At 40.0% G+C, this 14866-nt stretch overlaps 2 protein-coding genes across 2 annotated transcripts; both read left to right on the top strand.

The window, feature by feature from the left end:
• The first annotated feature begins 85 nt into the window (after positions 1-85).
• Positions 86-10790, top strand: agfg1b (ArfGAP with FG repeats 1b). Its single transcript, XM_040144740.1, has 12 exons — positions 86-436; positions 3120-3213; positions 3506-3621; positions 5898-6036; positions 6161-6317; positions 6493-6600; positions 7136-7280; positions 7667-7746; positions 7855-7947; positions 8227-8385; positions 8978-9072; positions 9299-10790. The coding sequence occupies exons 1-12, from the start codon at positions 270-272 to the stop codon at positions 9356-9358; spliced, it is 1413 nt and encodes a 470-aa protein (XP_040000674.1). The 5' UTR covers positions 86-269; the 3' UTR covers positions 9359-10790.
• A 585-nt stretch (positions 10791-11375) lies between these two features.
• fbxo36b (F-box protein 36b) lies at positions 11376-14455 on the top strand. The gene is made up of 4 exons (XM_040144331.1): positions 11376-11501; positions 12161-12269; positions 13263-13435; positions 13709-14455. Exons 1-4 carry the CDS (start codon positions 11376-11378, stop codon positions 14240-14242), a joined length of 942 nt encoding a protein of 313 aa, XP_040000265.1. The 3' UTR covers positions 14243-14455.
• The last annotated feature ends 411 nt before the right edge of the window (positions 14456-14866 follow it).

The raw sequence follows: 14866 nt of genomic DNA, 5'->3' as shown, positions 1-14866 counted from the left end.
ATTTCCAAGTTACTTTTGTTACTTCTCAACAAAATACGAGGCGTCCTTCCAAACCAACAGATGGCGCCGCTGCTTGTGAAGCTGCTCTGTTTCGCACTTTCTCCGTGTAGAAGAAGCGGTTTGTCAGTCGCCTAGACTCCCCGATAGACCTTTCAGCAAGGTGTCTGCCCGGCCGCCCTCGTAAGCGGCAAGTCTGCCCCCGAAGACACCGACCCTGGTCCCTTGACCAAGCTTCTTTCCCTGCTGACATCAGCCTACTGTTTTCGGCCATGGCGACGAGCGCGAAGCGAAAGCAGGAGGAGACCCATCTGAAGATGCTCCGGGAAATGACTAGCCTGCCCGCGAATAGGAAATGCTTCGACTGCGACCAGCGCGGCCCGACCTATGTCAACATGACAGTGGGCTCATTCGTCTGTACCACCTGCTCTGGGATCTTGTGAGTTATCTTCTGGGTCAGAGTATTATCTTTGTTGTTTACAGTGGCCACCAGGCAACGGCAAGATGCCCCTGTCGGTTAGGGATTTGTGCAGACCACTACTGACATGGCGGTACCGTTAGCTCTTTAGCTAGCGTTAAAGTCGGGACAGGTAAGGATGACGCTACCCACGGTTCAGCCCGAGGCCGTTGGGTTGGGCTGGGAAGTGTCGGCAGCTCGGCTGGTTTGCAGCTTTGCTTCCGTATGATAAGATGCGGTGTTATAGATACATCTGGTCTGAGTGTCAGGGATGGTCCCGGTGGCTTAGTGCCTGTGTGGTCAAGGTTAGCAACGCCAAACGTTGGGTTCATATACCTACCAGTCAAATATTTGACCGCCTTGTTTAAAAACAGCCCGCCGCAGGGGGACCTCCTCTGTTTGAACTTTAGATGGACCTCGGACAAAGCATGTCGCAAACACACACACACACACACACACACACACACACACACACACACACACACACACACACACCTCTCTAGATAAGCGGGGGCAGGGTGGGTCTCTCAACTTGGGAAGTAGTGGAAAGACGAGGTGGGGCAGTGGGTCGAGCTTTAGCTGCTCTCTGATAACTTCTACGTTAGAAACGCAGATTGTTGTGAAACCATAATCAGGATTTTGGCAATGAATCAGATTTGTGCAATATTGTCACTGCCTACGCCCATTTAATTGACGCCAACATTTCTGCTGATCTTGCCTACAGTATGTTGCATTTGCTACTTGTCTTTTACTTAATGAAAGATATTTGCAAGCCATCAGGATCTAGTCACCTAACTCTGTATTCTGTCTTAGTATTCACATAACTTAATCAACATTTTAGCCTAAAAGACACCGGTAAGATCAGATACTGTGGGTACAGTTATGTAAGTCCATGCACTTAAATGTCAAAAATATACCATATCACCTAAATTAAGTACAACATAAGTGATTAAATGAGTATTCACCCTCTTGCAGTCAGTATTAGTAGAGGCACCTTTGGCAACAGTTACAGCCTTGAGTCTGTGTGGACTGGTCTGTATCAGCTTTGCACATCTGGACACTGCGGCTTTTCCTCATTCTTCTTTGCAAAACTGTTAAAGCTCTCTCAAGGAGCAGTGAACAGCAATTTCCAAATCCTTCCATAAATTCTGCACTCTGCCTTTGCAAGACCAGGACATTAACACTGTTTCTTTTCAGCTGTGCCTGTTACAGACCGTAGCAGGTTTTCCTCCAGGATTTCTCTTTATTGAGCTGAATTCATTTTTACCTTCTACCTCAACAAGCCTTCCCTTTGGGGATGTTGTGTCTTGATCTGATCAGACCATAGAACCTTCTGCCACTTTGCTTCAGAGTTGCCCACATCATCCCTTTCTGGCAAACACTAGCCCAGATGTAATGTGACATATTTTTTCAGCAGGAGTTTTGTCTGCCATAATAAAGCTGCAACTGGTGAGGCAACAGTTGTTGACTGCACCCTTGACCCATCTCAGCTAAGGAACCCTATAGCTCCTTTAGGGCTGCCACATACCTCTTGGCTCCTTCACTAGTATCCTTCTCACACAGATGTTCAGTTTTTGATGGACTGCATGCTCAAGTCTGTGTTACTACTCTTTATTGATCTTTCTATGATTGACCTTACTGTAAAATGAGGTGTGTGAAAGTTTTTGTGGATTTTTTTTTTCTAATCCGCATTGAGTGTTTAAGGATAGAAAGTGTAGTAATCTGGACAGATTGTAAACTCTCCTGGCACAATCGTGATTTTGCACTATACAGTGTACATATGTGTGTGTGTGTGTGTGTGTGTGTGTACACATATATGTGTATAAGATATGTGTATAAGATATATATATATATATATACATACATACACATATATATATATATATGATTGGTACTTTTTAGCAATCTTGTCACGGATTCATCTTCACTATGAAGTGTTTGTCAGGAAAACCCTCCAGACACAAGGGGATTTGTCACTTGCACACCTTAAGTATAAACAGGTGTTTTCAATTTAAAACAACTGGCTGCACCACATAATATGATTTTTACATTAAAAATGGCAAATACTTATGCGGGTAATTATCCTGTGTTTATTTTTATACCAAGTTTAGATTAATTTGTAAAGATTTGTTTTAACTTTGACACTCAAGCATTTTTGTGTGAATCAGTGTCAAAAATCCTAAATTTATCCGCTGTGATTTAATGTTTTAAAGCAAGAAAACATTAAAAAGTCCACTGAGGTTAACATTCTTTATCGACACTATAAATATGCTGATGTAAATTTTTATAGTTACTTTCACAAATGTTTCAAATGTTTCTCAATATCTTTTTAATGTATTCCTTTTATTTAGATTTTGTGGGATTCAGATCATTTACAGTTACATTCGTTGAGAATTAACCAAAAATCTTAAAGTATGTGTTCTCTTAAAAACTTCTGACTGTCAGTAAATGCTTACCTCTGACATTTTTTGTTCTATAGTTTAGAAGTGTCTGTCAAACGTTCATATTTACACTCAGTTGCATAAAGTTCTCATGCATGTTTTTTCTCTGAAAAGAAAATCTGTGTTTTGGGTTTTTGTTTGCTTATTTATTGTCACATGAATAGCACTGGGTTGCATCCTGCTCCTCTTGTTCTTTAGCTAACACATACCTCCTCCACCAACAGGCGAGGACTGAATCCCCCACACAGAGTGAAGTCCATCTCTATGACCACATTCACACAGCAGGAAATTGAGTTCCTACAGAAACACAGCAACGAGGTATCATATACACTACACATGTACACAGAAAATGACTCGGCACCACATTGTTAAACATAGTTTTTAGAGTAATGGCTATCCGTCTTTTATTCTCTAGTGGCATCTTGGAATTTTTTTTAGCCCTGCTTAGTCAACTTTATTGGCATTCCTCTCCCCCTTTTTTTTCTCCCATTTCTCATCATCCCCTCCCCCTTGCCTTTTACTTTCTCTCACCTCTCTCCCGGCTTTGCCACCACCCCCACCCCATTCCCTTCCCTACCACCCACTCTACTCATTCCTCGCCCCCACGTAGGTCTGTAAACACATCTGGTTGGGCCTCTATGACGACAGGACATCAGTTGTTCCAGATTTCCGAGAACCGCAGAAAGTAAAAGAGTTCCTTCAGGAAAAATACGAAAAGAAAAGATGGTAAAATATTTTTTGTTTGATAAGTTTTGACAAAAATAAAACCTGATGTTAAAAGAATGCATCAGGACCAAACCAGTATTCATGACTGCTCTTATTTCAGTTCTTCACCCTGTGGATACACATTGTATAAATGGCTAAATGGTTGAATTAAGTAATATTTTTACTTTGGTGCACACTGCTTTAAATAATGTAGTTGGAAAGGTAGTAAATTCTTCAGAGTCCTAAAAAGTCAATGTCAAAAGTTCTGCAGGTCATTTGGTAATGCTGGAGTGTTACTGTTAGCTGTGATGCAAAGGAAAATAGTGCTGAGAGTTAAGTTTCACCTCTGCCAAAAACTATTTAGCGGTTATGGACATGGTTAACCATATGTTTCAGTTTGATAGCATGCTCTTCATTGTCTAGGCCTTTTCTATGCTCATGTGTCACTTTCCTCTTTTACTAAAGTGTTGGTGGAAAGCAAGCACAACTTTCAAACACTCTTATGTATAAAGGAAAGTCCAATTTCGGTCAGATTGAAACATTCCCTCAACATAATTAGCTAAATCAATTCATGATAAACCTATACATGAAAAATCTTCAGAAAGAATATCCATGTTTGACAGCCAAAAAATACAGTTAGGTCCATAAGTATTTGGACAGTGACACAATTTTTCTAGTTTTCCCTCTGTACACCATCACAATGGGTTAGAAATGAACAAATCAAGATGTGATTGAAGTGTAGACTTTCAGCTTTAATTCAAGGGGTTTTTATACTTAGTCCCTCATTTTCAGAGGCTCAAATGTAATTGGACAAACCAACATAATTATGAATATCACAATTATTTTTAATACTTGGATGAAAATTCTTTACAGTCATAACTACCTGAAGTCATTAACCCACTGACATCACCAAATGCTGAATTTCCTCCCTTGAGAAGCTTTAGCCGGCGTTTACTGCAGCCGCCTTCAATTGCTGCTTGTTTGTGGGTCTTTCTCAGTTTTGTCTTCAGTAAGTGAAAAGCATGCTTGGTTGAGTTTAGGTCAAGTGACTGACATGGCCATTGAAGAATATTCCGTTTCTTTGCCTTGTGAAGCTCTTGAGTTGCTTTCGCAGTATGTTTTGGGTCATTATCCATCTGTACTGTGAAGCACTGTCCTATCAGTTCCGCAGCATTTGGCTGAATCTGAGCAGATAGTAAAGCCCCATACACTTCTATCAGCAGTCACATCATTAATAAACACCAGTGACCCAGTTCCATTGGCAGCCATACATGCTCATGCCGTAACACTGCCTCCACCATGTTTGACAGATGATGTGGTGCTTTGGATCATGAGCCGTTCCTTTCCTTCTCCTTACTCTTCTTTTTCCATCATTCTGGTACAATTTAATCTTGTTTTCATCTGAATCTTGCTCCAGAACTGGACAGGCTTTTTTTAAATTTTTTTTTTTTATGCTTTCTGGCAAGGTCTAATCTGGCCTTTCTGTTCTTGAGTGTTACCAGTGGTTTTCACCTTCTGGTAAACCCTCTGTATTTACATTCATGAAGGCATCGCTTGGTGGTAGACTTTGACAGTGATAAACCTACCTCCTCGACAATGTTCTTGACCTGGCTAGATGTGTTTGAAGTGTTTTTCTTCACCAAGGAAAGAATTCTGTGATTATCCACTTTAATTGTCTTCCATGCTCTTCCAGGCCTTCTAGTGTTGCTGAGCTCGCCAGTTCATTCCTTCTTTTTAAGAATGTACCAAATTGTTGATTTGGCCACTTCTTCTTATTTTTTCAGCATAATGATGGCCTCCTTCATGTGCATCAACACCTCTTTGTTCCCTTGAACAGCTACCAAATGCAAATTTAACACTTGGAATCAACTCCAGACCTTTTATCTGCTTAATTTGTCATTAAATAATGAGGGAACAGGCCACACCTGCCCATGAAATTGACCAATTGACAATTTTCCAATTACTTTTGAGCCTCTGAAAATGAGGGACTATGTATGGTAATGGCTGTAATTCGTAAACGGTTAATGCAATATTTTCGTAAACCCCTTGAATTAAAGCTGAAAGTCTACACTTCAGTTACATCTTGATGGCTTTGTTTCAAATCCATTGTGGTAGTGCAGAGGTACAGAGGCAAAATTACAAAAATTGTGTCACTGTCCAAATACTTATGGACCTAACTGTATATTTCTTGCACTATGTTCACATTGTGCCTCAATGAGAACATGCTACCAAAGCTGTGTCTGTTAGGTCTAAATATGCCCGTACATTTCTGTTGGTGCTCTTTCCTGAATGTCTAGGTATGTTCCTCCAGACCAGGCAAGGGCAGTAGCAAGTGTCCAGCCGTCTGTGTCTGGCTCCTCAGCCAGCAGCACTGGCAGCACCCCAGAAGTCCAACCCCTCAAAACCCTGCAGCTCAACAGGACCCCACTGCGCCAGGTAACAGAAATGCAACTTGAGCCTTTTTCTTTGCCTGTTAAATATCACATTTGTCTGTTTTTTGGAATTTAATCTGAGAAAAGTTTAGAAACCTTTTTTTTTTTCTTCTACTACTACCACCCAGTCTCCAGGCCTGAGTCGTTCCCAGGCTCACAGTGCTGCTCAGGAAAAGAAGTTTGACTTGCTCTCAGACCTGGGAGGAGACATCTTTGCTGCACCACCCACTCAAACCTCCAGCTCTTCTAACTTTGCCAACTTTGCACATTTTCCCAGCCAGTCGGGTAAGATTCCTTTATCTCAAAGGTCCCAAAAGATCCAGTATTTCTATCAGACTAATACAGATCAATACCAATATTTAGCAGTATGTGCTCTTTGGTTTGTCATCATCCCATGCATTGCCCTGCCATTGTTTTTCATTCATTGCCTGTGTTAATTTTTCCTTGTGTGTGGCTGCAGCACCTCAGGGTAATTCAAACACCAACTTTGCCAACTTTGATGCATTTGGAAACACCGCAATTCCTTCCCATCTGAGCACGTCACCCCCCTCAAATTCCTTTTCATCAGGTACCCTCCTTCCCACCATTGTCTTTGCTCCACCTTCTCCACACACACTCACCCTCACCCCAGTATTTTTTTTTATTCATTTCTTACCCACTGTGTCCCCTGGGCAAGCCCTTTCTTTAACCAGAAATGCTCTACAGATGATTAGAGCACGTGCTGGTCATCACTAGTGCTTTGCCAAGCAACTGTTGAAAACTTGATGGATACACATTCCTCTAGGATAAAAGGTTTTTACACTATTGAGAACACTTCAGACATGCTAAGATGTTAGCTGTGTTGGGAACACACCACTATCCTTTCATCTTGAATTAATTTGAAAAAGATATCTCAGAAGTGCTGTAAAGGGAGACACCCAGTGAACATTTAGCTCTAAACCTCACATTGTATATAAGTTACAAAATACCATGCTTTTCTCTAATTTATCAGTTATTTCCTCATCTTTTTATTATTTGAGTGTGTGTGTGTTTTCATGTGGCTCTTGATGATTGAGTTTTTTGTTTTTTGTTTTTTTTGTTTTGTTTTTTTTAATTGCTGAAAGGGGGAGGTGTGCCAATCCCGTCATTGTCTAGTGCCGTCCCTGCCCAGTCCCAGACAGGGAGCTGCACAGAGGACCGCTATGCTGCTCTGGCTGAGTTAGACAACGAGCTCAGCTCCTCTGCCTCCACAGGCAGCAGTGTGCAAGGGTGAGAGACTGGCAGAGATCTGCTAACAAATGTTCACCAGAAACAGTTCATTTCCTACACGTGGTTCCTCTGTGCACTGAGATGTACTGTATAGACACTACATTAATGTGATTAAATTAGTGTGCGGTGTATGTTGTTGAATAATGTTCAAATTGTGAGATGGTGGTTGATCATATTACTTAGACACTAAAATTCTCCAATCCAGTCAACATTTTCCACTCGAGGCTATAGGGACTCCTTTCACAGCTCAACTGCTTGTTTAAAATAGAGGTGCAAAATGTTCACAGTGTCAGTGAATCAGTAATAAAGGTTAATTAATGCCTGTCATGCTTACTGCATTTATATCACGGATGTAAAAACATTTCATCTGGGTATTGTCTTTAAAGGAACATATTTGGACCAGTGCTTGGTTCATCGCCAGCCCAGAATCCACCTGTGTTGCCCAGCATGCAGCCTGGCTTTGGAGGTGGTAATAATGATGACTACTACATACATAATGAAAATCTTCAGAGTGGAACATTTTCACATGTAGTCCAAAGACTCATTTTGTAACTTACTCTTGCATTTCTTCTAGCTGTTCCATCCACGAATCCATTTGTTGCTGCAGCCGTTGCCCCGGAGATGGCCACCAACCCTTTCCAGACCAATGGCAGAGCTCCAGCTGCAGGTGTGTGTGCATAAGTTTGGTGTATTTTTAAGACACGCTTTTTTTCTTAGAGATTTGTGTTACTTTGATGTAACCCAGTTACATTGCCAAGTAGCTTTGTGATTTGTCAAAGTATCTAGAATTTACTCCTCCTTGTGTGTGTGTGTGTGTGTGTGTGTGTGTGTGTGTGTGTGTGTGTGTGTGTGTGTGTGTGTGTGTCTGTGTGTGTGTGTGTGTCTGTGTGTCTGTGTGTCTGTGTGTGTGCATTCACTGTACACACATGCTTCATGTGTCTCATAGCCTCGTTTGGTACTGGCTCTATGAGCATGCCTGCTGGCTTTGGGAATGCATCTTCCTACTGCCTACCGACCAGTTTCAGCGGAAACTTCCAGCAGCAATTCCCTGGCCAGGCCCCCATCCCTTACACTCAACCAGGGGCCTACCACCCTCAGTCTAATGGTTAGTGCCCCCCCCATCCCTCTGTCCTCTTATCCCGTTCCACCTGTGCAGTACCTGTCAGTGATTTAGGTCATCTGCCTTTCCGCCGCCATGAATTGTTTATATTATTTATTTAGACGATGGCCCTTTGCATTGAGAATTCAGCTTCAGTCTGGCTGCAGCAAATTAAAAGTGTGACATGTCAGTGGCAGCTACTGCACAGTGATAAAAGGTCGCATTAAGGGTGCAAAGCCTTAGGGTTCTGCTCTGTACAAAGCACAAAAGCACAATGGACAGATCTGACATCTCTCATAAGGCTCTGTTCACACCCGAATGCAAGCTGACACACTGGGGCTTGGCTCTCTTGATTTTTTTTTTTTTCCCTCTTTACAGTCTTAGTCCCTTTAGAAATTGATTTTTAAAAAAATTAGCTTTCTTAATTTAAATCATTGTAAAAAGATGTTTAACTCTTTATGGCCTTCTATTAATACCCTGTTGATATAACAGTTGCAATTAAATAAAAGAAAAATACAGACGCATATTACACATTACTTAACTGCTGGAGAGAGCAGAGACAACCTGTTATAAATCCTTTTCCCTCTATCATCTGTAGGCCCTGCATTCCCTGTCTACAGTCAGAACAAGCCCTCCATGACGCCCTTTGGCCAGCCCATGGCTGGCCCTGGCATGTCCAATAACCCATTCATGGTGAGCATGCATTGTCTTTTGTTTTTTCATCTTTTTCAAGAATGTTAAAAGGAGGAAATTGAAGAATTGACTGTGTAAAGGAACTTTATAAGCTTAAGAAAACAACTGAACTGACTGATTTCACTGGAAACATTTGTATTTATGACTTTTAATGTAAAGGGATAATTGTTTTATAGCAGTAATGTTTTTTTTTTTTTTTTGTTTTTTTTCCCTCGTCTTACTTCAGGCAGGAGCCCCAGCTGGGTCATTCCCTTCAGGGGGTTCATCCACCAACCCTTTCCTGTAGCACAGCTCCGGGTTCTCGCCACCAGAGGGCAGCATGCAGCACATTCTCAACGCACCCGTTCCGTCAAGCAATTAGTGGCAGTATTTTTCTAACAAAAAAAAAAGGAAGAAAAAAAGACATGATTTTTTTTTTTTTTCCATAAAAAAAGTTTACAACACTATGAAGGAGTAAAAAGGACTATACTGAAGACTAAGAGACTGTTATGAGGGGTGTGTGTTCTTTTTGGACTATATACAGTACATTATATGCTTTTTATTTTTTGTTTATGACTGTAAGCTCTGTGCATATCATTTGTAATCGCAATTTAAGCACATGTTATGTATAAAAAGGACTGAATCATCAAGGGTGAGTATACACACACCTTGTGGAAAAAAAACCACTACATCTACATAAGTAAGGGTATACACTTTTAAGATAATTAACAGGGTTCCATTCCAAATCCATGATCTGTGGTTTGAAACAGCCATGGTGATGCAGTTATTTCATTTTCAAAAGGGATTTCTATTTGTTGTTTTAGCAAAATTGTTACTATACTGGCATTAAGTTTCAAAAAGTCCTTTATTAACTTACAGAGCCAGAGTGCTATTCATAAGAGTCTAAAGTTGCCTATAACCCAAAGCAACCAAACCCACGTCTTTCCAAATTAGAATAACATCCAAAGCAGGTGGATGGGACACAGCATTGATCCTGGACTATTAGTTATCCTTTTAAATATAAGTGAAATTGTGAAAAAAAGGGAAAGCTTCTTGAATGAGGCTAGCAGAGACTTCAGATGCTTTGGCCCACCAGGTAAAGGGACAGGCATGTCTATTAGAGCACAAGTGGAGGAAACAAGAAGTGCAGGTGTTGAGATGACAATTTCTTAGTCCTGCTACCCTACCTAAGCACTGATACAATTGTTCAGTATACTCTCAGTAACCTCTGCTGCTGGTTGAAGATGTCAGAGGAGCAAATATCAGATATTCACTATATTTCATGAGTTTCAGGGTTGTGCGTGTGATACAAAGTTGTCATAGTTTTTCACATGGTTGCAGGTGACTTGTACTATTGACAGGGAATAACAGGTTTACCGGACCCTGCCTAGACAAAAAATGTACAACATTTGAAAACAAAATACTTTTAAATGTTAGTTACGTTGTATCCGCCACACTCCCTTGATATTTGTCTTTGTCTTTGCCCTGTGATTGAAAAGCCTTTGGAGAGAAGAACAGGATGAGGATAAACATTGATCTCCCTTCAGTTTGCTTTAAAATAAAGCAAAGGAAAAGAAAAGATTCATTTATGGATTATAACATTGCTGGATCCACCTCTGACTCTGGAGAACTAGGGTCTTAATTGTGCCACCAATGACTAACAATGAATTTGACAATGTGTTTCCTGTCTTTACAAGAATAGGTAAGTAAATGTGTACATATATAAATATATGTATAAATAAATTAAAAGATTTTTAACTACAATGATGACTTTGTGTAGCTGTTGGTATAATAGTGTTTTCCTAATCCTTCAAATGTGCAAGTATTCCTGCCTTTATTAAAATTATAATGAACATTAATTTTTCATTCAAATTTAGCTTATGGGTATTACCAGTGTCTTGTCCATCTAATTTCTATAAATGAGAGTGGGCTAAATATTAGAAAGTATAACACTATACCACAAACCAAGCCTCCAAAATAAACATGAACACAAAGTAAGCTTTCAAGATGAATGTTGAATCAACAACAAAACCAAGAACTATCATCCTGATAACGATAGAATTTGTTCTAGGGCTGTTGTGTTTGACTGCGTTACTGTTCAAGTGTAGAAAATAACTGAATGTATACCCCTAGCTGTATCTCTATATATTAGTTATGAAGAAACCATGACCACTACTTCACAGCCTGTGTTCTGTTCGCCATTTTTTTTTTTTTTTTTTACAGTTTCCTTTATACTATTTTCATTTTTGTTAAAAAAAAAAAGAAAGAAAGAAAAGGCTAGCTAACTTTCTTCCCATGTACTTAACTGAGAAAGCGTTGTTGCCATGACAACACACACACACACATACTTCGACATGGTGTCCCTTTTAACAGACTCGTTGTTTGAAATCTCTGGACGGGGTCCTCCACCTAATAAGAATTTTTATTATTTTTCTGTCACCAAGTCAGCGGTAAGTATTGATGTTTTTGATATGAACGGTCACTACTCTGGTTAAAAAACTACAAGTTTTGACTGTCCAATGAGCAAGGTGCTGCTCATTAGCGGTATTAACTACCGTTCGTTAACAACAACGGTCGGTTACCCATCTAACATTAGCTACATTTGCTACAGATGGATTAACGTTACCGTTAGCTAGATTAACAATTGAACATTCTTTGTGTTCGCATATAGCTACAGCGCTAACAACTCATTGAATAGAGTAAAACTATTAAGTAAAAACACCAAAATAAATAATAAAAAAGAGAAAAGCAACACATACAAATTTAGGTTACACGGGCAGAACACATACAGAGAAATGGCCTGGTCTAAATCAGCATTGCTTTTAATTCTACTGTTTTGCTGCTATTAAAATTACGACGACGTAACAAAACAATTATAACTGATTTATTGGTTATGTTAACTGGTCTTTCTCTCACCTATTGTCTTCCGTTTCAGTGTGGGGGGTGTGTGCATTTGTTAGACTGTTTAACACTTCTGTTTTCTTTATTAACTATACCTGAATGCTGTTGTGTAGAGGGTTTAACGAAAAAAAATTGCATTCAAGAAGAAAATATAGCTTGTTGTCAAAATATTCCTAACAACAGTTATACTTTGACTTGACATTTACAGGTGATATGGAGATGGTGGAAGATATCTCTGAGAACTGTGGACAGGTACTCCAAGCCTGGGGAGCTTAGGGAGTCTCACCAGGACTTCTTGGATGACACTTGGCTGCAGAGTAAGGGACTTCAGGGGATAGCCAGCGCTGTGTCTAAAAAACACATCGCACAAGTCTCAGCATGTTAACTTCTCAAGCGTTTCATTCACCATTTGCATCCACCTCAATTAAGGGAATGGGGAATTTGGTACTTTTAATTGAAACTTGTTGCTGGAGAGATTAATAGGCCTTTTTCCCCGAAGACATTTTGACATGTCACAGTAGGCAAAGCACAGGTGTAAATAATGAAATGAATGATGGCTGAATTCCAGGTAGCTGCTTTAGTTTCAGGGTTCGTGTATTGTGCATGATGGCACACTGTTATGGCTTACTGAGAAACTTGAATAGAATAGATTGTTAATGTTATTAGCTTTTCCTACTATGGCAAGTCAAAATGTCTACTCTGAAAAAGGCACATCAGCGAGTTCTTAAGAAATCATCTACTGCTCTCTCATTGTAGGGCCTTCAATGAAGGCATGGGATGAGCAGTGAGAATTACTATGATCTGTAAATTGTGTTTGTGGCTCACCATTGTTATATGGTAGGAGTAATTTAAACAGGGGCCACCCACTCCCGTCACAACTGCTTTTGAATATCCTCAAAAGAAGCTGTTAAGCGTTGGTGCTGCCTCCATCATGGGCTTTGTGCCATTAAGAATGGGCAGTTCACAGGTTTGTGTTTGTTTTGCAATGTGATTCAAAAAAAAGGGCACATAGTCTATTAATTTTTCCTAAGTACATGAAGTATTTTTAAAATACTTATAGCCCATCTCCTGGGTACATATCATCTAGGCTTGAATAACCCCAGTGTTTGATAATCCTATAAAATTAGCATAATTTTAGCAAGTTCAGTCGACATTAGACCTGTAAAGAAATGAATGCTTTTTATTATACAGTGTTTTGGGTGTATATTGTTCTGTATTCAGATTCTAATTCTAGTCTTGTGAATATGGTATGGGAGATTAAACTGAAATCTTGAATATGAATGACATTTAAATAATGGGCTTCTTCCCAGGTGAGGTCAGTATGGTTTTCGGTCGTCGAAACTTGCTGCACACCAAGGCTTTGTGCCAAGGCCGTTATGATTATCTGGATTACCTGTCTGACTCCTTACTTCTTCGGATAATAAATTATTTAGAACTAGAGGATGTGGGTCAGCTTGGACGAACGTCACGTAGGTTCAGGCAGGTGAGTTCTAGAGGCACACAAGAAGAAATACTGCCAAAAGTAAATTGCATCCTGAGATAAGAAACATTAAGTCTATTATTTAAGGTTTCACCACTGCACGTAATCCTCTGCCTGTCTTTCGTGTGAATACATCATTATAAATTATCGTTATTACATCTAAAGTTATATTCTATTCTTAGATTGTTTTAGTAAATTTGAAACTATATCAATGCAACAAAATCAGCTCTTTAGTTTATTGTGATGTTCCTTATACTTTTTACTTCTGCTCTTCAGCTGTGTGGGTCAGAGGTGTTTTGGGAGCAGGCAGTGCGGCGGCACTGCAACTCAGTTTCAGTTGAGGTGGCGTTTCTGGCGCTTGAGGTGGGCTGGCGCAGCATCTTCTTCACCAGCAAGCTACAGCTGCAGAAGTTGATCAGCCGCAGGAGGCTAAAGACCGAGGAGCGACAAGAAGGACAGGTCTGTGAGCGAGATAAAAAAGCAGAGGAATCTCCTGATGAAAGCACAGAGACAACAGAGGCATCCAGTTCTGAGGTGGAATCTCACCCTGGCATTATCCCTGCTCTCAGCCTTGGCATTAGCACTGCTACTGGCTTTGACACCAGCTCCTGCTGTGATGTGGATCCTGACGCTAAACCTGAACCAGAGGCTGGCTCTGATTCAAGCGAGCCTTTGCCTGACCAATTCTTGGAAGAAGTAAAGCACTGTGGGGCGGAAACACCAGCACAGCGCAGTGCACTTAGCAGTTGTAAAGGAGATTGCAGTACAGAGCCAAACAAGTCCTGTGTTTCAGACTTACTGTTATATTGATAAGCCATTTACACATATTCATCACCCTAAAATGAGTTATGTATTGATTATTGGAAGAATAATAACTTTCATCTGTCAAATTTAAAATGTTTCTGTTATGTTTGTTAGATATTATTAATCTGTTGTCAATCCTCTACAGGATATTTGGGGACATTTTCATTAGTATGTCCATCGGCATACATTAATCAAGTCCAACATTGTATACTATTTTAATTATTCATTGTAATATACACATTATAATATAGAATACTGTAAGTTGTAAATTTCAAAATAAATTTAACATAAATTATATAGTTCTACTGTCTGAGGCTAATTTCGTTCATGAATTAATTCTGAGTAAAATTTCAGCATCAACTTGCCACTTTGCTAGATTGAGACAGTTTAACTTGAGGGAACACAATCATTGTAAGTAAGTTGCAGTCAGGTTGCAGTTAATTCCCGATTTAGTTCCTTTCTTGCTCCTTTGCAACTAGGCAGAGTTTTGTGTGGCCCATTATTAAGTTCGACCCTTTTACTCATCCATTGTTTCATTTTTATGTATGTTAACCCGGCCAGTGTTGAATGCTGAATAAGTAGGAGCTACTTCTCCTGTGAGCTCACAAGGGGTTACCAACCTAGCGAGGA

The sequence above is a fragment of the Xiphias gladius genome, chromosome 14, assembly GCF_016859285.1.
Source record: "Xiphias gladius isolate SHS-SW01 ecotype Sanya breed wild chromosome 14, ASM1685928v1, whole genome shotgun sequence".
In the NCBI taxonomy this organism is placed as follows: Eukaryota; Metazoa; Chordata; class Actinopteri; order Istiophoriformes; family Xiphiidae; genus Xiphias; species Xiphias gladius.
The sequence above is the reverse complement of the archived record's forward strand: the minus strand, read 5'-3'. Positions and strand labels throughout refer to the sequence as shown.

Coding starts and splice junctions, on each gene's coding strand:
- agfg1b (XM_040144740.1), top strand. CDS start 270: ATGGCGACGAGCGCGAAGCGAAAGCAGGAGGAGACCCATCTGAAGATG. Junction 6,601..7,135: donor CTCAAATTCCTTTTCATCAG/GTACCCTCCTTC, acceptor AATTGCTGAAAG/GGGGAGGTGTGCCAATCCCG. Junction 7,747..7,854: donor CATGCAGCCTGGCTTTGGAG/GTGGTAATAATG, acceptor CATTTCTTCTAG/CTGTTCCATCCACGAATCCA.
- fbxo36b (XM_040144331.1), top strand. CDS start 11,376: ATGACAACACACACACACACATACTTCGACATGGTGTCCCTTTTAACA. Junction 11,502..12,160: donor TTTCTGTCACCAAGTCAGCG/GTAAGTATTGAT, acceptor TGACATTTACAG/GTGATATGGAGATGGTGGAA. Junction 12,270..13,262: donor GGATGACACTTGGCTGCAGA/GTAAGGGACTTC, acceptor GCTTCTTCCCAG/GTGAGGTCAGTATGGTTTTC.